Below are 25,981 nucleotides of genomic sequence, written 5' to 3' on the forward strand. Positions count from 1 at the left end.
GGCGAGTCTTTTCTCCAGTCTTTGAAAAAACACTTTTAACGACTCAATTGAGGGTTTTAGTAGGTTCCTGAAAGATCTAATTGCTATGAATCAGGGACGCGTTGCGATAAAAAATATGCTTTCATCTCTGGTATTTATGCAAAATGGTTGCTCCTATCAATCGCATATCTAGGTTGTCGTAGAAGGTAGGAAGGTGGGCTACATAGAACTTTTCTAACTTTGCCCTATTCAAGTCTTAGAGGAATTAAGAATTTGTACTCAAGGAGAAGAAAATTAATCAGGAGATGCGCAAGAGCCATCCGAAAATAAAATCCAAGGAGCCTAAACCGATGCAGGAAAGAAGAACCAAGAAAATGGCGATCTGATTAAGGTCCAAATGAGAGGGAAAAACCGCTCGACCAAGTAAAGACATTTTTCACCAAAGAATTTTGTCTGTGGATTAAAGAGGAACACGTTAGTTTCGTTTTCCAAGAGAACTTACCCAACTACAGTCGTTAAAATGGAACGTATCAACCCAATCGTGATTTTCAATGAGGTTATGTTTCGATTCACGATTGTAGGGGGGGTTGAAAAAATCCATTGCCGTCTAAAGATAGGAAGAGATTGGGCAGTAATAATGATAATTCCCCTGTGGGTTCGGGGATAGAATAGGCCCACTCTTGCTCAGGAGATCGTAAAAGGCGATCAATGGGCACTAAAGGTGACAAGTCCAACCACCTTTAGTACTTTGGCTTCCAACTCTCACACCCATGTTCCCTACTCAGTTCACACCAGTACTTACATACTCTTTTGGGATTATACGTTGGATAAATACATATTTAGTACAAATACAGAGAAACACCCGTACACTATTAACAAAATACCATATATATCGGTCAGGAAAAAGTTGGCAAAGCTTATAGTGAACAGTTTCTAGCTGTTCTCTATTCTCAGAAGACTAACGAGCTTAGAAGATTTGCTTGGAAGATCTCTACCACTGGCCAAGCCAGTTGAGGGAACCAAAAAATCTTAAGAAAGATATGCCAAAAAGATGAAGAAACCAAAGAACTAACGTAGGAAAAGGGACAGGAAAGCAAGGCAACCCAGGTGCCTTGACCAGCATGAAAACATAAAAAGGGCTCCGAAGAATCTGAAAAAGGTGGTGGCGTCCCCAAGAAACCAACGAATCATAGGAAGCTATGGATGCCGAATACGGAAATTTCGGTCACGAGGAATGCGACGATGCCCAACAAAATGCGAAAGCCCCCAGGTCTAAATATCCAAGAGAGTCGGAAAACAGCAAAAAAAAAATTGTAGAAACACAACAGTTTTCGGTTCTTCATTTCGGTAAATAGGAATTTAATTGACAGCCCCTATTACGGTAAAATTTGATCGCTTGTCGACCCACAATCATAATTTTGCAGACGTGAAGGCGAAATGTATGCGGCTAATGAAAAAAGGAAAGTACTAAATTACGCAAACGAGTCTTTATGTCTACTTGGAAACGCGACGCGTCTCTAATTTAAATTTTAACAAAATTCATGTGAATGTCCTCCGCGTTTTCATTATAATAATGGAGCGTCATTTTCTAGTAATTTAAGCTCGGTAGCGTTTTCTGATGCACATTCCGAGAAAGGCGCGGGTACATAATTTCGCGTGTCTGCCAAGGAATGATTAATCAGGGGAGCGTTACACGTTAACAAACTTTAATTACTTTCTGGTAACTTCCTTTAAGTTGGCGCCGTTGTTTTCAATTTCCTCGATCTTAATTTAGTTCAAAAGCGGATGCATCACCGGGGGGTGACATTCGTGGGGGAAGCACACGACTATTAAACAAATTGAAACTGCGAGTAATCGATGGAGTGCTCTTGTGATTTACAACCAACAATTATTACTAGAGTAGTTGGGTAGGTACAGTAAGCTGCTGACCAAAACTAGATACGTAAAAAATCTCCAGAAAACGCAAAAGAGCACGCAAAATTCGGTTGGGGATTGAGTTCAATTTCGAGTTGAAAATTGAATCCGAATTTACGCGAGGTTAAGGTTGTGTTTGAGTTGAAACTCGAAAACCGATGAGTGCCTGGAACTGAAACTCTGAAATTTATTTAAAAACTGCTACAGTGATTACACATAACACAAAGCAACCTTCACCAGCACCTTTGTTTAATTTATTTGTTTATTTAATTTGTACAAATATAAATTGAAAATACAATACCTTCCTTAAACATGGAGACGGTGGTTTTTTTCGCGTAAATACGCCCTTAAAATCTTTGTACTCCATTTTGAATCACCCTGTATATCGCGGTTTAGTTTGCTTATTTCCCGCCGTACGAATCAAACAAGAGCAAGGGCAATCAATCACACCGAAATACGACCAACATACGCTACGTTGAATTTTCCACGATTTTGAAATGACCTCATACGGAATTCGCAGTTGTAATCAAATAGCCCTAGTTATGATAACCAAATATAGTCCAAATCCGGACATCTCGTTTTTGGAACTCGTAACTAACAATGAAATTTTTACCTGCATACAAATCACAATTAAAAGCTTGGCGAAGATTTTAGTTTTACGCGCTCGACCTGGATAGGTTATCTTCGAGAGTTTTAGTAAGAAACCCGCTCTCCCACCAGATTTTTACTTTAGTATTCGCTAAATCCCAAATACAAAACGGACCCAGCACAATTGAAGCGTTCACTCTGTTGTTTATACACGCAAAGCAATAACAGAAAATATTTCTGTCACTCTCCGTTGCGACTTTTATCTGCTTGAACACTTGGTTCTTATCTTAACGCGCTTCATTCTATTGGATAGTAGTTCCGTTCTTTTTCGCTATGAAGCGGTACACGTATACATCTTCCTATAGTGGCAAATCTGTAAATTTAATAAAAATCTTTGAATCAAGTAAGACGGTAAATATTTATGTTAAAAAATATATCTTTTTTATTATAGTACAAACCTTTAAAATTAAGGGCTAACATTCTATGGTTACCTAAATGGTAGAACAATATGTAACTACTCGTTCTACTATTTAGGTAACCATAGAATAGCCCTTAATTTTAAAGGTTTGTACTATTATTATTTTATCTCTTTGTTTGTTAAACTAAACTTATAGCCAGAAGATGACGGTAACGTCGAAACTAGTCGCAACTATTTATTCCACAATTTAATCAATAAATTTAATAGACGCATGGGGAAGGTTTTGAGTTTTTAATTCCACCCTAATTTCTTCGATGTCCACCCCATTTTGAGTTCAAGAAAACATGGATACCCTCAATTCTTCATTTTTTAAAATAAGAGTCTTGAACATTAAGCCTAATCTTTATTTTCAAAATTTATTAACCATAAACCATTATTATGCCAATAAATTTAATTTTTAAACAAATATTTTATTATATTCAAAATATTTATAAATTTAAATATTTCTATTAACATTAATTTTTAGGTAACCATAGAATAGCCCTTAATTTTAAAGGTTTGTACTATTATTATTTTATCTCTTTGTTTGTTAAACTAAACTTATAGCCAGAAGATGACGGTAACGTCGAAACTAGTCGCAACTATTTATTCCACAATTTAATCAATAAATTTAATAGACGCATGGGGAAGGTTTTGAGTTTTTAATTCCACCCTAATTTCTTCGATGTCCACCCCATTTTGAGTTCAAGAAAACATGGATACCCTCAATTCTTCATTTTTTAAAATAAGAGTCTTGAACATTAAGCCTAATCTTTATTTTCAAAATTTATTAACCATAAACCATTATTATGCCAATAAATTTAATTTTTAAACAAATATTTTATTATATTCAAAATATTTATAAATTTAAATATTTCTATTAACATTAATTTGAAAGTTCTAAATACAGTAAACCCCTACTACATTTCCTTCGTATATAATATGCCAGCATGTGTTATCGATGTATTTATAAGACTTTGTTTGAAATATGCTTCCTACTCATCCGCCCCAAGAGCTTTTCATATTCTTAGGATTTTGCAGGTACCAACTTTTTCTACTTCTGCAACAAGAACCGTGTATTATCTTCTTCAACCCAAATGATTTTATTTAAAAAGGAGATTTTTTTTAAGTAAACGTCAAGTGGCATTTCAATGGCAATCATGGAATTACGAATAATGAGCCCACTTAATTAGAAATGTATTCGAGCATATTAATAATAATAATGGTTTTTATTGATTAGGTTTTTCAATTTATTTCCCTTATTTTGAAATTTTATTGCAGGTATAACAACTAACTAATATACTATTTTTGTGCATTTACAAAACCCCGTGTTAATTAGTTTTGGTCTGCATACTGGAGCAAATGCCGAAGATTTATATTTAAATAAAAACAATTCTCAAAAACGTACTCGTCATGATTATTAGCAATTGAGTCGTTGAAAGGTCCTTTTTAACGAATTGTGCGATTAAAAATATGATCTTCTGCTGCGCCCTAAAGCATATGGTGACTCTTTATGTTTAAACAATGAAAATCTAACTTGGGTACAAATTAATTTTTAATTCATAATAATTCATAATTTTTCTTATCCTGGAGAAAGCCCTGAACGATATAATTTTTAAGAAGGTACAAGGGCGATTTCGTAAAGAATCCTTAATGCCTCAGAATTTTAACAATCCAAGAGCATCTACCATTGTAGACGTTGCTTTGGTCGGAATTGACAATGGTTGTCGTTTCGAATGGCCCCCTGGAGTTATTACGGAGATACACCCTAGACGTAATGGAAAGTTGCGAGTCGCAAATTGGTTTCTAGTCCATAACTTTTGATTGAGAAGTCCGATCGAAAAAGTACGAATTGTTTTAGATTCTACGCACCAAAATTAATAAGAAAAAGTGCTTTCCCGAGAAATTTTGGTGCAGTCGATGTTTGGTAAAAAAGGAAGGTTGTACACTGCCTTTTTTTGATCCCCGAAAAAAAAATTGTCTCAGATCGACCCGGAAAAAAAATGTCTTATAGAATGTGGCCTGTAGAATCCATAATTTCAAACAGTTCCCAGATTGGGCTACTAGTTCAAAAATTACAGCCCTTTGAATTTTCTTTCGAAATTGGTTTCTAGTCTATTACTTTTGATTGAGAAGTCCGATCGAAAAAGTACGAATTGTTTTGGATTCTACGCACCAAAATTAATAAGAAAAAGTGTTTTTCCGAGAAATTTCGGTGCAGTCAAGTTTTGGTAAAAAAGGAAGGTTATACACTGCTTTTTTTTGAGCCCCGAAAAAAAAATTGTCAGATCGACCCGGAAAAAAAATTTTCTTATAGAATCTCGGAATCTATTACACCTATACAAACGGATGTGGGCTTAAATTATAGCAAATTTGGTCTGTTTTGAAAACTTATTGAACCGTTATTGCCGAAAAACCGGTCCTTCAGGGTTAAAATCGTCAAAATCTGAAAAGAAAACGAAAATTCCTCGGTTTTTAGTATATTTGACTATGTTGCGTTCGCCGCTCGAGGTCGAAAACTTGAATTATACATTGGGTTAACAACATAAGCAATCCCACGAAAAATCAGAACTACCGGATTTGACGCTTGGTACCCCCCTTTTTCAGGAACAAAGTTACTGGACTAGTAGTGTATGAAAACTGACCCCTATTTTGCCACCAGCACAAAGCACCTCATAGAAAGTCACGCGCCTGTAATAAAACGCTTCCATTACCTATCGATTTTATGAAAATGTAAATAAAACAATTACATCGATTTGGCACAGATTTATTGCATGTAGTACCTACATACACGTTGTTAGCAGGAAAATTTTACATTAAAATGTCGTGCAGGAGAGTAGTGGGCGGTGCAGGATGCTCTTTGACTTCGTTCAGCTCGAAATGATTACCCAACAGTTCGATCGTTTTAAGAGAGGGCGCATTCTCGAGCGCCTTCGAATCGAGCTTAGTCAAATTGTTATTCTGCAAGTCCAAAAATACGAGATCGTCCAGCTGGTCCTCCGATAAACTCGCGAAGACGCTGACATCGTTATCGTTCAATAATAGATACTGAAGCGAGCGAAGTCCGCTAAAGCTTCCATTAATACACGTCAAGTTATTGTAGCTCAAATCCAAAGACCTCAGCTGCTTCAAGTGGCCAAAGTAATAGCTTTCGACTTCGTTAATTCGATTCGCTCGCAATGATAAATTTCTCAATAGCGGAAGCTCGTCCAGAAATCCCGAACTCAAATCCGTCAAATTATTATAACCCAGATCCAATACGGTGAGCTGATTTAGGCCTGCGAAACTGTCATTATCTAAATTATCGATGCCGTTAAACGTCAAGTTTAACTTGGAAAGCTTCGAGAGCGGCGCGAATGATTTCGATTCAATACTCTCCAGAGTGCAGTTTCCTAAGAGAAGCGATGAAAGCGAAAGCAATCCGTTAAACGCCCCTTCTTTTATTGCCCGTATATTGGTGTTATCCAGATGTAACTCGAGCAATTGCGATAGACCGCTAAACGCATTGTTTTCTAATGTCCTCAATGGGTTTCCGCTTAAATATAGAAAGCCGATGCCGCTATTGTTGCGCTTTTGATAGCCCGCGAAGACGCCCTCTTCTATAGTGGTCAAATGATTGTTCCTCAGGTAGAGATAGGCGCAGTTCACGTGGCTAAACGCGCCCTTCTCCAACCTCTTGATGTTGTTATTATCCAAATTGAGACTGTTCAGCTCGGCCAACCCCTGAACGGCCTTATCGTCGATGAACTCGATTTTATTACCCGATAGATTAATATCCTGCACGCTTTTCAAGTTGTGGAATATTCCCAAGGGTATCATTTCGATTTCGTTTCCTTGCAGTTCCAAGCTGGTGACCTGCCCCAGTCCCGCAAACGACGAAATCCCCAACTCCTTGAGCCGATTATCGTTGATACACAGCTCCTGCAAGTTCTTCAGGTCGCTGAATACATTATTGGGCAGCTTCGAGATGTTATTGTTGCCCAATTTCAGAACGCGAAGATTCTCGAGCTTCATGAATATCGACCGATCCAACTCGCCCACGTTGTTATACTCCAACAGTAACTTTCTTAGGGAAACTAAATCGTCGAACACCCCCCTCGCAAATGTCCCGATTAAGTTACTGGTTAGATTTAGCAAGGATAACTTGCTTAATTCTTTGAAAGTTTGCGATTTTAAAACTTGAATTTCGTTGTTATCGAGATTTAAAGTTTCCAAGCTTGTTAAATTATTGAAAAGAGTTTCATCTAAATTTTTCAAGCCGTTCTCGGAAAGCGACAGGAGCTTCAGCTGAGCTAGACCGTTTAGCGCACCTCCCTCGATGTTCCCGATATCGTTATTATCCAAGTCGAGTACCTCCAATGAAACTAAATTGGCGAACGAATCGCTTGGAAACCGACCCATTGTCGTGTACTCAAATTTAATCGCCATTAAATTTAATAACCCATTAAAGAAATTAATTGGTATCTCGGTTATGTTCGATCTGCTGATCTTGATTGAGGTGACGTTGAAGTCGTCGAAGGTTTCCGACGTTAAGAAATCTAGCGTGCTGTTCGCTATTTCGATTTCTTGAAGCTCCTCCAGGGGAAACGATCCCGATATGACGGACTGATTGACGCGATTCCTGAAGTCCTCGACCGATACGATTTGATTGCAGGTCAACTTTTTGTAGTAGGGAAAGCCGCAAGATGGCTGCTCGGTTTCTGATGGTGCCACCAGTTTCGAACAAAGCAAAATCCATAGGAGTGCAAGAAACATTCTCACCTGTAATTAGATATAATATCAATATCGTTTAAATGCCCTAGGAAGCGCAAAAAGCTGATGTTTAGATATCGAAAAAGGGACAGTGCATTGTGGCTAACCCTCGCATTCTGCTGAGCAAATTGCCTCGACAGCTAATGTCATCCTAATTTGATTAAGGCCCAGCTTTTCAGTACTACTGTACCTATTTCCCTTGGCAATATTGTAAATCTGGCCTAAACCTAAATAAGCTTGTCCGTCTCAATTTTGTAGACCAATACTGATTCTATAGAATCTAGTTTGGGATGCGTTTTAAATGAATTTTGATTGAAATTTTTACTGAATTTATGAGAATTTTAACATAAGCGATGTTGCGATCTCACCATGCGGAATTTAGACATAAGTAAAATTGGATTTGAATCGAATTTTTACTGAATTTTAACTAAATTTGACCGTAATCTAAATTTACGGTGAATTTTTGGTGAATTTCTACGGCATTTGAACATAATCAATATTGCAAATACAATTTGTGTTGAATTTCAACCAAATTCGACCAAAATTCTAATTTAAAATGCTGATTGCCTAATATAACACGAATTTGAGTCGTATTTTTACCGAATTTTAACATAACTAATATTATACAGTCGAAGATTTGATCTGAAATTAATCATAATTCAATTTTTACGTCAATTCTTGCTAAATTTTTACAGAATTTGTAGTATAGCATTCCAAATGAATTTGAACTGAATTTACGGTTAATTTTAAGCAAATTTGTGGTGAATTTCAAATAAATTTGGCTATAATTTGAACAAAATGTGATTCGAGTTTGATATGAAATCGAATCTGACTTGTAATCAGCACATGAAAGTAATTAGACGTTTTTTTTACTGAATTTATGCGGAATTTAGACATAAGCAAAATTGAAAACGAATTTGAATCGAATTTCTACTGAATTTTAACTAAATTTAACCGTAATCTGTATTTACGGTGAATTTTTGGCGAATTTCTACTGAATTTGAACATAATCGATATTGGAAATATAATTTGTGCTGAATTTCAACCAAATTCGACCACAATTCTAATTTAAAGTGATTGTGTCAAAAAATGTAACTCGGAATATGACCCCAAATTGAAGTCAATTTAAATCGAAACGAATTTAAGGCGCATTTATCAAATTTTTATTAAATTTGCCTGAGTTATTAAAGCATATTAGGAGCAAATTTGTATCGAAATTCAACTAAACTTGATCTTAATCCAAATTTGAAATCAAATTCAAGGAAATTTTAACAGAATTTGAACAAACAGCTGGAATATGGTCCGAATTTAAGTAGTGCCTAATTTAACACGAATTTGAGTCGAATTTTTACCGAATTTTAACTTAAGTAATATTATAGAATCGAAGATTTGATCTGAAATTCATCATAATTCAATTTTTACGTCAATTCTTGCTAAATTTTTACAGCATTTGTAGTGTAGCATAACAAATGAATTTGAACTGAATTTGCGGTTATTTTTAAGCAAATTTGTGACGAATTTCAAATAAATTTGACTATAATTTGAACAAAATATGATTCGAGTTTGATATGAAATAGAATCTGACTTGTAATCAGCACCTGAAAGTAATTAGGCGGAATTCTTACTGAATTTCTGCGGAATTTAGACATAAGCAAAATTGGAAACGAATTTGAATCGAATTTCTACTGAATTTAAATAAATTTAAGGCGCCTTTGTCAAATTTTTACCAAATTTCTATTAAATTTACTGAATTTCAACAAAATTAACAATAATTTGACTGAATTTCTGCTGGATTAGAAGATAGCAGTATTAGAAGGAAATTTTTATCAAAATTCAACTACAATTGATCTTAATCCAAATTTGAAATTCATTTCAAGGAAACTTTAACAGTGAATAGTTGGAATATCGTCCGAATTTAAGTAGTGCCTAATTTAACACGAATTTGAGCTGAATTTTTATCGAATTTTAACATAAATAATATTATAGAATCGAAGATTTGATCTGAAATTCATCATAATCCAATTTTTACGTCAATTCTTGCTAAATTTTTACAGCATTTGTAGTATAGCATTACAAATGAATTTGAACTGAATTTGCGGTTAATTTTAAGCAAATTTGTGGTGAATTTCAAATAAATTTGGCTATAATTTGAACAAAATGTGATACGAGTTTGATATGAAATAGAATCAGACTTGTAATCAGCACCTGAAAGTAATTAGGCGGAATTCTTACTGAATTTCTACTGAATTTTAACTAAATTTTACCATAATCTTGAATTTGATACAAAATATTATGATTCGAGTTGGATATGAACTCGAATCTAACTTGTAATCAGCATTTGAAACCAGTTCTGATAAAATTTCAGAGGAATTTAGGCATAATCAAAATTTCAAACGAATTTAAATACAATTCTTACCGGATTATAACTATATTTGATCATATTCCGAATTTGAAGTGCATTTTACTACATTTCTGCTCCTTTTAAGCATAAAATTTGAATCGAATTTCTACTAAATTTTAACTAAATTTGACCATAATCCGAATTCAAGATGAATTTTAGCTGAATTTGAACTAAAATTGGCACGATTTTGATCTCAATTTGATACAAATATGGTTCGAGTTTGATAGGAGCTCGAAATAAGCACCTGAAACCAATTACATTGATTTTTACTGCATGAATTATAACTATATTTGACCATAGCCCGATCTAGAGGTGAACTTTACTGAATTTTTGCTGCGTTTAAGCATATTATGGCATGTTTGAAACGAATTTGTACTGAATTTGACCATAATCCGGACTTAGAATGTATTTTCACTAAAATTGATTCGATCGTCAGCAAAATTTAATTCAAATGTGATTCAAGTTTAATATGATTAACAAATATCCATCAAAATTTAGTGAATTTTAACTGAATTTGACGATAATCCAAATGGACAGAGTGCGACCCAAATATGATTCGAGTTAGATATAAACTCGATCCTATTTGGCCGTAATGCTAATTTTAAGTGATTTTTTACTGCATTTTCAATCAATCCCAATTCAAGATGATTTTTAGCTGACTTTTTACGAACTCGAATCTAATTTGTATGAACCAGACGGAATTTATCCGAATTTATGTGGCGTTTATGCAAACGCAATATTTGAAATGAGTTTGAATCGAATTTCTACTGAATTTTAACAAAATTTGATCATAACTCGAATTAAATATTATCTAAGGTTGATAATGAACTCGAATAAAATTTGTAATCGGCACCTGCAACCAACTAAACGAAATGTTTACTGAATTTCTTCGGAATTTAGAAATTGGAAACAAATTTTATTAGAATTGTTGCGGAATTAAAACTATACTTGGCCATAATCCTTTAAGGTGAATTTTTGCTAAATTTCTGTTTCGTTTAAACATAAAAATTTGTATCGAATTTCTACTAAACCTTAACTGAATTTTACCACAATTCGAATTCATGATGAATCTTAGCTACATTTGCACCTTGAACACAATTTGATTCAAATACAATTCGTGTTTCATATGAACTCAAATCTAACTTGTAATCAGGATCTGATACCAATTGGACCGAAATTTTACTATATTTTTCTGCGGAATTTAGACACAGATAGAATTTTGGCAGAATTTTAATCATATTTTTCCATAATCCGATTTTCGTGTGAATTTTTACTGAAATTAACCCTAATCGGAATTCAAGGTGAATTTTAGCTAAATTTACAGCAAAATTGACACGATTTTGGACCATATTTTAAACAAATATGATTTTAGTTTAATATTAACTCTAATCTACATTGTAATCATCACCTGAAACCAATTAGACGAAATTTTTACTGAATTGTGAAATGGCGGAATTTGAACGTAACAAAAATTTGAAACAAATTTAAATAGAATTTTTGCCGAATTATAATCATATCCATAATCCGATTTGTAGGTGAATTTGTTGCATTCAACCATAAGCAATATTTGAAAAGAATTTGAATGGAATATCTAACGAATTTTAACTAAATATGGTGATAATTCAAGAAGAATATTAACACAAACTTTGTCACGTTTTAAACAGAATGTGATCCAAGTATGATCCGAGTTTGATATGAACTCGAATCTATTTTTTTATCAGTACCTGAAACCAGTTAGATGGAATTTTTACTGAATTACTACAGAATTTAGACATATGCACAATTTGAAACAAATTTAAATAAAAATTGTTACGGAGTTATAACTATATTTGACCATAATCCGAATTTGAGGTGAATTTTTACTGGATTTCTGCTGCTTTTAAGTATAAACAATATTCAAAATGAATTTCTACTTAATATTAACTAAACTTGACCATAACCCGGATTTAAAATTAATGTTGACAGTATTTTGTAGTCAAATTGACACGATTTTGAACAGAATTTAATTAAAATAGTATAATCGGACGGAGTTTTTATCTGAATTTCGGTGGAATTTAGACAAGCAAAGTTTAAAATGTTAATAGAATTTTTAAGGAATTATTGCTATACCCGAATTGGGGGTGAATTTTTACTAAATTTCTGTTGCGTTCAATGCAAAATCCATATTTGAAATGAGTTGGAATCGAATTTCTACTGAATATTAACTAAATTTGACCATAATCCGAATTAAAGAGGAATTTTAGCTGAATTTGTGCTAAAATTGATAAGCTTGTGAACACAATTTGATACAAAAAGGGTTCGAGTTTGATAAGCATCTGAAATCAGTAGCAATATTTCAAGCGTACTTAATAGATTTTTTCCGGAATTATACAGAAGCAATATAATGGAAATGGAATCGAATTTCTACTGAATTGTAATCAGATTCGCTCATAAATCCGAATTCAAGATGAATTTGCACAAAATTGACACGATTTTGAATCGAATTTTAATAAAACATAATTCAAGTTTATTTTGAACTCGATAATTAACACCTGAAACCTTAGACGGAATTTATGCTGCATTTTTGGGGAATGTCAATAGAATTTTCACGGACTTCTGAATTCTGAAATGAATTTGTACTAAATTTCTGCTGCGTAAAATGAATTTGAGCATAATCCGAAATTCCACATGAAATTAGCAGTATTTGTACTAACATTGATACGATTTTGAGCAGAATTTAATCCAAATATGATCCAAGTTTGATATGAACTCGAATCTAATTTGTAATCAGCACCTGGAACCAACGAGATCAAATTTTTGCTGAATTTCTGCGAATTGGACGTAAGTGAAATATATTTTAATAGAATTTTTACGAAATTACTATATTGGATCATAATCCCTTGAGGTGAATTTGTATTTAATTTATGCTATATTTGAATCGAAGTCACTTCAAATTCAGGTCATTATTTTTTTTCAAACTCTTTTCAAATTCCATCCTTTTAAATGGATTCATCTGTTTGAAATTCATCTCAAAGTCGTGTTTAAAACTGCGTATGTTCAAATTTAGAAAATATTCATCTCAAATTCGGATTACGGTCCAATCCGGTGCGTATTCGATTCAAATTGGTTTTAATGCTTATAATCAAATACAATAAAATTAGGTTCAGATACGAATCTGAAATATTGGGCAAATTTGGTCGAAATTCTATTCAAATTATCCCAAAATTCCGAGTGTGCTCAAATTTAGCTGAAATCACTAGAAATTCGGTTCAAATAGTTTTCAATAAGGCTTCAATGAAATCTGGCAAAAATTATGTCCAAGTTCTGTTAAAATTCATTTCATATTTGGTCAAATTTGGCTAATATTGAGCAGAGAGTATTTTTTACCAATATTTCTTTGTGTTCGAATACAGTAGAATTTCAACAAAAACCCATCGAATTTGTACCGTGTAAATTTGACCATAATTCACCGATTTTCCGATTTATTATGAATGTAAGTAATATTAGAACTGAATTTGTACTGAACTTCAACTAATATTGGCCATAACCCAAATTTGAGATGAATTTAAAGCAGGTCCTTTAGAATTAAATACGACCTTGTAACCAATTTTCGTAATGTTTAAAATTGATCCGGATTTGAGGTGAATGCTCGCTAAATTTCACTGAAGTTGAACCTATGCTATTTTAGCGTCAAATTTGAACCCAATCTGTGATGAACTTCAAATCATCGAATAATTCAAATTTAAGGGAATGTTTGAACATCAATTTGAACAGGACTAGTGAATTTGATACAAACAACTCTAAGTCCCTTACGGAGTCCCCAATAATCTTTTTGTTCGTTTTAGCGCCTTTAAAATGCTGGACAGCTTTAAGTGGTGATTAGATTCAAAAAACCTTTTAAAAGTCTTTAAGGATCATTTAATGACAAATTCAGTTTTAGAAATTTCGGGTTAACCACATGCCTGAGTACTTGCCAACACTAAAACCCGATGGACATCTCAAGTAGTTGGGTAAAGCTCCATGCTATAGCAAGCAATTCAGTTACAAGCTTGAAGGAAATAAAAATGTTAAAAGTTAAGGATAACTTACATTCAAATAATGAAGGAATACCAACATTTTGTTAATTATAACAGAGCGTCTGTAAGGTGCACTCACGAAAGAACTTACTTAGGCATTCGTATGTACCACTTGTCGCGTAGAGTGATTCATCCCCGTTTGTAATCCTCTAATTTTCCGTTTAAGAAACTCCAACGCAGTTCATCACGCGCTTTTTTTATTTAAATTGCTCCTGTTGACAACTCTTTCGTACGTGACGCGAATGCTTAAAAACGTTCTACGTTCCGGGCGCGTACACAACATTTTTTTGGTAGCATCCCACCGATGCGATTCAATTTTGGGTACCGTAGATGGAAATTTCATAATTTACCGCTCTATTAAAACATTGCCCCGAATTGCTCATGTGTGCAATATTGGATACTGTTCCTCCGTGTAAAGTCTGCCGATGAATAATGTAGGGCCCTCGTTTCCTGCTCGTACGTTTTCTTAGTATTGAATCGACATGGCATGGCCAACAATTGCGAAATAAATAGAACGTTCAAAGCTCTAGGGTTGCCGTAGTGGAAGAATGACGACTCAGTTTGTCTCAGACGAAAATGTGTACAGTTTACAGTACACAAGGTTCTGGACCTCATTAACGTTTCTCCACAGCATCTCGTGACGACTGGTCTTACAGAAAATACTATCTCAGCATTTTTATAGGCGAGCATTTTCTACAAAGTCCTTTCAACGACTCAATGAGACGTTGGCTTCTGGGGGGAGTGCGCTTAAATAGTCTGGAAGCCAGACGAAAATGCTGGAAGTAAGGTACGGTGAACATTTTTTTGCGGTTTTAGGTCACTAAGTAGGTCTATTTTAAGAATCCGATTGGTGCCACTCTGTCACCCTTGAGCATTTTGAGAAATTCAAGATGGCGCCCAAAAATATCTGCAAAAAATACAAAAATTAAATTTTTTAAAAATATGAGCATGTAGCCCATCGATTTTAGGCTTTCTGAATTTAAATTTTGAGTTAAAAATATTTTTGGGTGCGTTTTGGAGGAGTGGGGGGTGTTTTTAAGGGGGTGGTTTTTATGGTTTTAATATTGTTTCAATATTAACGTGTCGTATCAAAATGGAGGTACACAGCAAGTTATTCAATGTTAAAAAAGTAAAAAACGACGCCGACAGACGGCCCGAAAATAACATAAAACGCGATGATTTTAATAAAAAGATAATAATTATAACAAGCGCGATACGTCTTTTTATAGGTTTTCTTTATTTCTGAAATTACTTTATATTACTACAATAATTTCGAAAATAAAAACACATTTTTCTTTTTGCAAGACTATCAACGCCAGGATGGAAACTAAAAGTGAACATAAAAAAGTGCATATTTCAGTGTGAAAAATCCGAACAGTTAATGACAATCAGTGAACAAAAACTTCAAACAATAATTAGTGCGTGCTACCAACGTGAAGATGAAACGCTGAGAAATTGGATTGAGGACCAGCAGAGACTAGAGATCCATGAATTTTATTGTCATCGCTCCACATCCAAGACCCACATTGCCAGATTGTTCAAAAAAAGTAGGAGACAAGAAGAATCTAAGCCAACAGAAGTGCGTAATCTGCGATCATTTATAGTGCGTTCGATTTTAGAGAAGACTGCTTGTTGTGCACCGAAAAATGTCGTGAAAAAGATCCTAAAAACCCAAGCCGATTTAACGAATTTTATATTGTACGAACATTGGACATAAATCAAAACATTCTGAAAGCCTGTGAAAAACGCCAAGACAAATGGGCAGAAGAAGTGAGATCTAGGAACGTTGGATGCTGCCCAAAACCTTGTTCTTCCTAAAATTGACGTTACGCAATATGGATGGGAAAAAGATGACGAAAACAAAATTTTAATCCCAATTTCTGTCCCCAAAATACTAAATTGACACCAGATTTTATTCTAGAGCTTGCTAAATGCTCTTGAAAAGCTAATGACCCCTGCAGCTCGAACAGATGTGGTTGTCTATCAAATGGGTTGTCATGTAGCCTGATGTGCAAATGCATGATGGATAAAAGGGACGAAAATAAATGTAAAAATCCACTAACAATTGTGGAAACTGCGCAAAATGAATCAGAAAGCGAAGAATCGGGCAACGAGTAAATTTATGTTTATCTGCAATATTTTTTTGTTTGCTTGTAATTTTTTTGTTTAAAAATGTATTATATCTGTAAGGTATTTGAGTTTGAGTTAATATATCTATTTTTTGTTTGTTTTTTATTTTATTCAGTAGTTCCAGCTTCCCCCCTCAAGCAGCTTCCCCCCAAAAAAATAATTAACAAATAGGAGTTTCTGTTTTAGTACCTATTTTGATCTCAAATTCGAGATTCTTATTCATACAAACAAATAAATCGATGTACGACTCGTTAATATTGAAAAAATATTAAAACCAACTCCCCAAAAACACCCCCCACTCCACCAAAACGCCCCCAAAACTATTTTTAACAGCAGATTTGAATTCAAAAGGCTCGAAAACCCTAAAATCGATGTGCTATATGCCCATATTTTTTATAACTTTAATTTTTGTATTTTTTTTGCTGACTTGGCAGTCACCTTGAATTTCTCAAAATGCTCAAGGGTGTCAAGGTGGCATCAAACGGATTCTCAAAGTAGACATCCTTACGAACTACAAGCCGTCAAAAAACCTTCACCGTACTCCACTTCCAGGTTAAGCCAAAAATTCCAGTTTGGCATCCAGACTAAAACGCGCACAAGATGGGATGTTTAGTCTTTCACAAAAGGTTTTCAACGACCCCACTCGTGTTGGGTTCGCTTCCTCCCTGGGACACTCTGTATATGAGAAACATTTCAATCTAAGTATAAAGTAAATTATTTACGAATAAGCACAGAATTGGTTAATTTCATTTGAGTTTGTATTTCTGTAGTGTTAGAATTTTTTGGAAATGCGAAAAGAATCTGTTCGTTTAATTGTAAAACGTGAATTTGCGTGTTAAAATGTAGAAACATCTGGTCTAGTTGCGTGCATTATATTTTTATTTGGTTGTTCTGTGATAACGGGTGTTTTGGTGCTGATAACAAGGGATGCAAGTGGACAACTTTTAGTTATTTCATCATGACCAGTTGACTTCTGGGACTCGATTGCGCAAGAAGGTCTTTCAAAAATGGTTCTACAATCGCTTTTTGTGAGTACCCTCCTTCTCCGAGACTTCGCTCTAGAGATATTAGAAGCAATCACGTGGTTGGTAGAAACTAATTCGTTTCGTTGATTCACTTCATTAGAATACCATCTCTCTCCGTCACCCACTCATCTTAAAAAGGAGTCGCGGATGAAAGTTATAGCTTGTAGAAACCCACCCCTTTCGATGATACGTTTGATTAGAAAACCATTCACGTGTGTTTACACGTTATAATTTCCTTGTGGATACAAACAATACATTTATAACGGTCTTGAAATGGATTACTTTAGTCATATTTATCACTCACAATTTATAACATAACACGAGAGGGAGCATCATACTTCACTTCGAATCATTGTTAGAACTGACTCGAAACACATTTAGATTTGGTTATATAGCAAACGTCGGTCTTTTTCGAAAGTTCTCGAACGCTCCTGAATATTCTAGAAACAAAAAAACACGCCATATTTCCTGGAAAAAATGCATCACATCCGCTTGCGTTTCTTATTACCGATGACTACTCTTTTACGGCCCCTCGATGCCTATCGGGATTTCTAAAATATTCGCTACAATACACATAAACAAACGTTTAATAATAAACACATTAAAACTCTTCAAGATTATACACTCATTTTTCTATTGGAAGTTGTCTTACTTTTTTCTTCCACTGGATTTTTATAACAGTATAAACAGTTTTATGCCCGCACTATAGTAGTGGCGATTTACTGGTAATAGATAGGCGATGAAGTGGGATGTGGAGATTCGGTTCTCTAGATTCAACGGATTAATAAGTTACGAGGATGTTTTTGTTCCAAAATATACGGGGTGGTGACATGACGAACGCCGCCCTAGGAATTTTTTAATTTTCGATCATTGACTTCCCTATTTATTTTAAAAATAAAGTCTATTTAGGTTTTTTGTAGAGAAAAAAATTACGAATCTGTGCATACTATTGTTTCCAATTTTTTAAATTCAGAAAGAGCAAAAATTTAAAAATCGCGTTTATAAAGTCGATAAAGCCATGGAATTATGAAATCAAACAAAAGCGCCTTAATTAGGGTGCCAATAATCAGAAATTGAAATTCCTATGGTGCGTTGTTCAAGTCACCACCCGGTATAAGTGTTATATTAAATAATATAATATTATTATAATTTGCATTATGATTATACATACATACTATGTCCCCTACTGTACTAAAGGGAATATAATAGGGGGACATAGCTTCGGTTTCGGCGTCTGCGCCGCCTCGCCTCGCCCTCTTGCTAACCATCCGAGATAACGCTTTAGTTTAGGCACCTTGGGGTAATAACAGATGGCTCAACTGCCAAAGTCGAAGCTATATATTCCCTATTGTATTACTTTGCGACGTGAGACGACCCAGCCTTGTCCCGTATTGCCGTACCTCGGGATACACCTTATCGGGAGAGGCTCAGTAGTCACTATTTTCAATGGCGAAGTTAAGTATCCCAGGCGAGTAAATGCTAGGCTCCATGGTGAATTTTGCGGGGGGGCGATATTTTTGTCTCTCCACACTTGATAGCCGAGACTTTGAGACCTTTCATTAGAGTACCATGAAGGATAAAACCAGTTCCACCCCACCCACTCCCTTCACGGTTCTCATACCCCTCTGATCTCGAAAAAGAGGTGCACGGGAAAGTTATACTTTGTACAAACCAAGTAATCCCCCCCCCCCCCCCACCACTAAACACATCCATAATCTGAGACCCATTGGTTGTCGTATGCACGTTTTACTTTAAAAAAACAGCATCTCAGGAAATACTTCACATCCATAATCTGAGACCCATTGGTTGTCGTATGTAAAATTATGCACGTTTTACTTTAAAAAAACAGCATCTCAGGAAATACTTCATGGGGTGACCCCTCCTTAACCCAGCGAAATTGTTTGGCCGTCTGGCTACCTACTGCAAAAAATTCCGGGACTCTAGGACCATTCCCCTAGTAGTTCAAAAATGGCAGAAGTCGATTCGGACGGACGGACGGACTAAACGCAAACAATAGCACGTTGTTTTTTCAATTTTTCAAAAAATACGCTAAAAAATGATATTCACTTTCTCGCGGCGCTCTTCAGGGCTTGCTCGATTTATTTGGTCACACGAGGATCAAAAGTTTATGTAAGAAACCTGAGATCAGCTGTAGCACTCTAGCAAAAAGGAGTTTGAGGAACCAGGTTCATTCGAAATATTTCCGATTATCTATTTAAAGTGTTCCCGAAAGTCACCAGGGTGCAATGTTCGCCCGTTTAATAGATCGAGGCACAATTCGCTGTTTGGAAATTTTTAGCGCATTTTTTAAGAATTAATTAATTAATTAATGCGTTTTGTCCGTCCGTCCGTTCGTTGGGACTGTAGGAGAATGGTCTTAGAGTCCTGGATTTTTTTACAATAGGTAGCCTATACCTTGAAGCTGTTCCAGAAGCTATCAAATTTCGTTGTTTTACAGGGGGGGGGGGGGCATGAATTATTTCGTAAGTTCGTGTGTTCGTGTGCATGTTCGAGTGCTGTTTCTGAAAGTAAAACGTGCATAACTTTTACATACGAGAACCAATTGATCTCAGTTACGCATGCCTTTAGTGGTACCAAGTAAAAGTTTTAAAAAAGGTGAGGGGGGGGGGGTAAACACCAGTTGTGCACAATTATACTTGTGTCGCTATCTATTCGGTAAAGTTGGTCGTCATTTTTAAACACCGGATTTTCGACAAGGGCGCGGGGTATAATGGAAATGAGCTTCGCTCAATAGGGCTTAGAATTTGGAAAATTTATGTCTTTTTCTAGTTAAAAAAAATGACCCTTTTAAATTTGCCAATGGTTTTTTTGCGTGGTATAAGAGCTTCCTTATCTTCGTCGTTTAAAACCTAAAGGAACGATTTGTGTTCTTAAACCATGCAAAACCAAATGCGAAATTTTGAAGATTCGGTAAGTTCAGGCCCGTAGCCAGATTAGTTACTAAAAGCGGGCAAATAAATCTACAGAACGGATAGGCGAAATATTAATAATTTGCAATCCACGAAAGTGGAGCGCTTATGACTTCACATTTCCGTCCGTCTGCGTGTCGTTCCGTACTATAGCTCAGTCCCTAGACCTCGTATCGACTATCAAAAATTTACTTTTTCATTCATCACGTGTTATAGCTCTAATTGGTCAAAATTATTATTGATGCACCAATTTTGTTGGGAAAAAGATCAAACTCGATTGCTCGATGAACAAAAAATGATACATGTCTATTTTTGGCGACAAAAATTTTTTTTATCACAAAATCGTTATTTATGCATCGATTTTCTTGGGAAAGTCAATTGCGCAATGCCCAAGAAGTGGTCCATGTGTATTTTTGGTCACAAAAAGTGTCAAAATCGCTATTTACGTACCGATTTTGTTGGGAAGAAGAACCCGTATCAACTTCGGTTTTCGCTATAAGAAAGCTTATGGTTACAGATGGACAACTATGAAGAATTAATTTTAGTATTCATCACTTTATTGTCCAATATCGATCTAAATCCTTATTTGTGCATCAATTTTTTTGGGAAAAAACCAAACTCGATTGCTCGATGCCTAAAACTGATAATGATATAATACAGGGTGAGTTTTTTTTCATTGTCACCATGGAGATCTCGTAAACCGTACGAGATGCAAAGTCGCTTAAATGTGCCAAGTTACGCACACTTTCATGTTGATTAATTTTCCCTTTCAAAGTTTCTTGTAGCTCTACAAATAGCGAAAGTCTGACCAAAAAACCGAAAAATGTCGTTTTCGAAGAAGCGCTGGCGTTATTTAATAATAGAAAACTATTAAATCCACCCTCAATTTAAAACATATCGCCACTTAAAATGGTTGAAGTTTTTATCTCTTGTTTTGTTAATTTTGTTTAGAAATTTTGATTATTTATGAGCATGCTATACATTGTGTTATTTTAAGCGTAGTTTAAGAGCGGGAAAAGTGGGTCCCAAGAGCGGGCTAAGCCTCCGTTCTTGTCCCCCTCTGGCTGAGTTTAACCCAAAACGCCGGTTTCCTTTTTAAACAATACGTGAACCAGCAGAGATTCAATGGCTATTTTTAAAACCTATTAAAAATGGTACAATTTCGGAAAATGTAGATTTACACAGTTTTGATGCACAAGGTACCCGCTTTCATCCCTCCTCTGCACCAGTGGTAGCATTTTTGGAATTATCATTTATTAATATTGGGCAGTAGACCAACTGATGACGCAGTCGACAATAACATTATCGAATAGCAGCAGAAACGTTGACAATCGCAAAAATAGGCAGGTGTTGAGATAAGAAAGCAAATTCAATTAACGCGCATGTGTCCAACTGGCATTCTTACCGTAAATCTGGAAGGTTATCGACGTATTAAGGTAATCCGTCCAAAATGTTAGTTTCTTTCTCGCGATAGGTGTGTTTTTGTGTTCGTGTTCGTGATTTTTGGAACTCAAATAAACATTTTGTGACCAACCAGAACTCTAAATAGTAACACCGAGCAGTCAGCAAAAAGGTAAGCTTTCCAAAAATGTTTTCTGTTATACGGATTTCGCTAGCCGACGAGTTTTTTGAATTAGTTTATTAGATGGAATTGTTATTTTTGAGTGAACAAAGGAATTATAATCAAAACGTACCATAATTTTGCAAAAACATGTTTATAACTCCATTGGAAATGGGAAAAATCAACGCGTTTGGTACGTAATTAATACAGTCTAAGGTCATCCAACGTGTAAGAATATATCAAAAGCGATTTTATTTGCACTTTGTGTCTATAAACCAAGACTCTTTGAATTTATGACAACTTTTTCGATTCCAGAGCTCTCGTTTCTCTGCCTTTGTTAAGTATATACTCGTAGATGCATCAAAAGCTAAAACAGATTTCTTGCAATTCATTGGGATTCTTTGTGCACTTATAGCTGGCAAATTTATTTCAATTTTCTGTACATCAATTACGTTTTCTATTGATAAAATTCGTGCTGAATCTTATGTTCGATTGTAACACAAAACCAATAGATCATATTTTTCTCATGGACGTATTTTAATAAAACCTGCGGGTCTAGCGATATTTATGTGCAAAAATTAAAAATTTCTGACTTTTACAAAACATATAGGAATCCAGTAAATCTGTCGAAATGTTTTTGGGACTTTTGATAATGGATGCAGATTTTGAGTCGATATTCAGGATCGCTTCTTTACATCCGATAAATGTATTTTTTTAATTTCGATTTTTAATAGAATCGACCGTTGCATATGAGAATTAAATCTCCCGACAAGACATAATAAAGTGACATCCAAATCCAAAAGCTTCCTCAAAAATGTCGTTATTTAAAAATCTTCTCTATACAGGATGTAGCGCCCTAAGACCCCTCGCATCATAATTCCTTTACCATAAAAGATACCGAAAAAAGTTTTAGTTTGTACACAATTACCGTGGCCATATTTATACAATATTTTTGGTCACCAGGGGCGTGCTGTATTCCAGTGGTGTATCAATCTTGCATTTTTTAAAAATGGAACACCCCATATTTTATTACTGACTTGGACAGTACTTGAAAAGTAGGTACTTATTTTTTTATGTAACATGTTATACCCCTAACTTTAAACGATTTTGGTGTTATAACCTTTTTTCAACAAAACTTGCATTTTTTTAAATGGAAGTCCTCCCCCATACAAAGATCATATTCGACTTTTCTGAAGAGGATCCAATCCGTTTCGCTTTTTCGATTGCTTTTTTGGATCGATTTTCAACTCAATTTCAACCTTTGGTTTCTTCCTTGACGCACTGCTTGTGCAACATCTATGAACGTAACTCTATGGTGCCCTTTGGCTATCAAAAATTGCCCAATGCAAGTTTCTAAAATTCCCTTGCCCTTCCTAAAAATCTCCCTACTTGTATTTACCGACAAATTTTTCATCCTCCCAAAATTTCCAAATTCTTTTCCTAAAATTGACTTTGATATTTTTTGAGCAGGCGCTGAAATCAACGTTGCTTGTTTTTCCATATTAACAGCCATCGTCGATCAAGAATTAGTAAAATTAGAAGTCATTAGGGGCAGGTAATTATATAAAACGCGTTAAGTGACAAGTGCGGCTGTGAAACAAAGTCCCACATAATAAAAACCGTGCTCACAACTTTTTAATGATGTTGCACTCGAGTTTAAATGCAAATGAAGTGTACACTGAGCACATAAAAAACTGGAAGCACAAAGTACGCGGTTGACATGACAGCCTCCAAAGTTTAAATTAATCCGAAACTAACTTTGCGCAGTTAATTTACAAACTGCCGGTATAGACGTATGCAACATGACGAGATTGATCGACTGGGCGAATAAGTCTTACCCTACTTCCGAACCGGAGTTAATCTAGAATTTACATTTCCAACTCAAAAATTTATGCGGTAATGACATGAAAAACACATCAATATGAAATATTAACCGAAAAAGGAAAAGGGAAAGCGAACAATCGATCAGTCCTCCGCATAATTATAATGGAAAACTTTTTTCCTAATCCAAAAACGGGTGTGATCCATCATGTCAACCCGCGTCAACCCGAAATCTGCTAGTCTCGGTTAGAAGCCACGATTCCAGTGTATTCGGTCGCAGGTGCGCCATTTATAACCGCGCGAACTGTCAACGTTGTAAATTACGCATTCTCATACCGTTTTAAGTACCGTGTCGTTTACTTCTCCTTTTCAATTAACGCATCCGCCGCCTGAGAGTAATAAGTTAACGTTTTTTTCCTTAAATAGGTAGATTTCATTCCGTTTCCGCTGATGATGACAGGTTTACGGTCGAAACGCGCTCGTTTTAAATTTGAGCACGAATACGAAATGAAGTTCTACAAAATCGAAAATAAAGAGACTGTGCTCGGGACGAATGGAGAATTAGTAACGTCGGCATAAATTCAGTTCGCCTTCTACCAATCCAAAGACGCCATTTGTGATTCTTTGATCTGATGATACATCGTTAATCCATAGAGATTTATGCATCGAAATACGACGTTGAAAGCTAACGTTAAATTTACTGTATTTATTATTTTTTTTTTTTTTGAAATTATGGATTCTACAGACCACATTCTATAAGGAAATTTTTTTTCGGGTCGATCTGAGACAATTTTTTTTTCGGGGCTCAAAAAAAGGCAGTTATTAACCTTCCTTTTTTACCAAAAATCGACTGCACCAAAATTTCTCGGGAAAACACTTTTTCTTATCAATTTTGGTGCGTAGAATCCAAAACAATTCGTACTTTTTCGATCGGACTTCTCAATCAAAAGTTATGGGCTAGAAACCAATTTCGAAAGAAAATTAAAAGGGCTGTAACTATTGAACTAGTAGCCCAATCTTGGAACTGTTTGAAATTATGGATTCTACAGGCCACATTCTATAAGAAAATTTTTTCCGGGTCGATCTGAGACAATTTTTTTTCGGGACTCAAAAAAAGGCAGTGTATAACCTTCCTTTTTTACCAAAAATCGACTGCACCAAAATTTCTCGGGAAAACACTTTTTCTTATTAATTTTGGTGCGTAGAATCCCAAACAATTCGTACTTTTTCGATCAGACTTCTCAATCAAAAGTTATAGACTAGAAACCAATTTCGAAAGAAAATTCAAAGGGCTGTAATTTTTGAACTAGTAGCCCAATCTTGGAACTGTTTGAAATTATGGATTCTACAGGCCACATTCTATAAGAAAATTTTTTTTCCGGGTCGATCTGAGACAATTTTTTTTTCGAGGCTCAAAAAAAGGCAGTGTATAACCTTCCTTTTTTACCAAAAATCGACTGCACCAAAATTTCTCGGGAAAACACTTTTTCTTATTAATTTTGGTGCGTAGAATCCAAAACAATTCGTACTTTTTCGATCAGACTTCTCAATCAAAAGTTATAGACTAGAAACCAATTTCGAAAGAAAATTCAAAGGGCTGTTTTTGAACTAGTAGCCCAATCTTGGAACTGTCTCACATTCTATAAGAAAATTTTTTTCCGGGTCGATCTGAGACAATTTTTTTTTCGAGGCTCAAAAAATGCAGTGTATAACCTTCCTTTTTTACCAAAAATCGACTGCACCAAAATTTCTCGGGAAAACACTTTTTCTTATTAATTTTGGTGCGTGGAATCCAAAACAATTCGTACTTTTTCGATCGGACTTCTCAATCAAAAGTTATGGACTAGAAACCAATTGAACTAGTAGCCCAATTTATTTATTATTTATTTATTTGTTTACCTCGGTTGTCGTTTAATGTTAATCCGTATCTCAGATGAGTTCAGCATTCAAGACGAGGGGCCAGCATCTTGGATGGTTCCAGCATCCTAGATGACGGGTACTTCCGGACCAACTTCCGAAATAGCGCCGAAACACACATGTATTTTTCAACATGAACCTTACTCCCCGAAATCTTGTTAAATTTTCTGGGATTATTTTTAAAGATCGGTAAAGCAGAATTCTGGAAATTGTGCACGAGGAGTGTTCCTCCCGTTTATTAGTAGGAATTTATGCTTTAAACGCTAAAGCTCCTTTCTATTCGAGCATTATACTTCGATATACAAATCTCTATGGATTAACGATGTGTTCATTTACATTAGTGTTCGTCGCTATATAGAATGAAGTATCTCAACCGATTTTGTGGAGAATTGAGATTCGTAGAAGCCCTATTCGTCCTATACGTAGACTCTATGAAGGCATAGAGGCGAAT

The 25,981-nt window shown here is 35.2% G+C and overlaps 1 protein-coding gene and 1 long non-coding RNA gene across 2 annotated transcripts in view; one reads left to right on the plus strand and one right to left on the minus strand.

Annotated features, from left to right (window-relative positions):
- Nucleotides 1-25,981, plus strand: part of LOC116179157 — an 80,802-nt gene that overhangs the window by 42,734 nt on the left and 12,087 nt on the right. The gene's annotated exons all lie outside the window — the stretch shown is intronic.
- LOC116179156 (leucine-rich repeat-containing protein 15-like) lies at nt 5,690-14,287 on the minus strand. The gene is made up of 2 exons (XM_031498873.1): nt 14,160-14,287; nt 5,690-7,699 (listed from the first exon to the last, which is right to left on the minus strand). Exons 1-2 carry the CDS (start codon nt 14,184-14,186, stop codon nt 5,750-5,752), a joined length of 1,977 nt encoding a protein of 658 aa, XP_031354733.1. The 5' UTR covers nt 14,187-14,287; the 3' UTR covers nt 5,690-5,749.

This window comes from Photinus pyralis, unplaced genomic scaffold, assembly GCF_008802855.1.
Source record: "Photinus pyralis isolate 1611_PpyrPB1 unplaced genomic scaffold, Ppyr1.3 Ppyr1.4_LG8, whole genome shotgun sequence".
NCBI lineage: Eukaryota > Metazoa > Arthropoda > Insecta > Coleoptera > Lampyridae > Photinus > Photinus pyralis.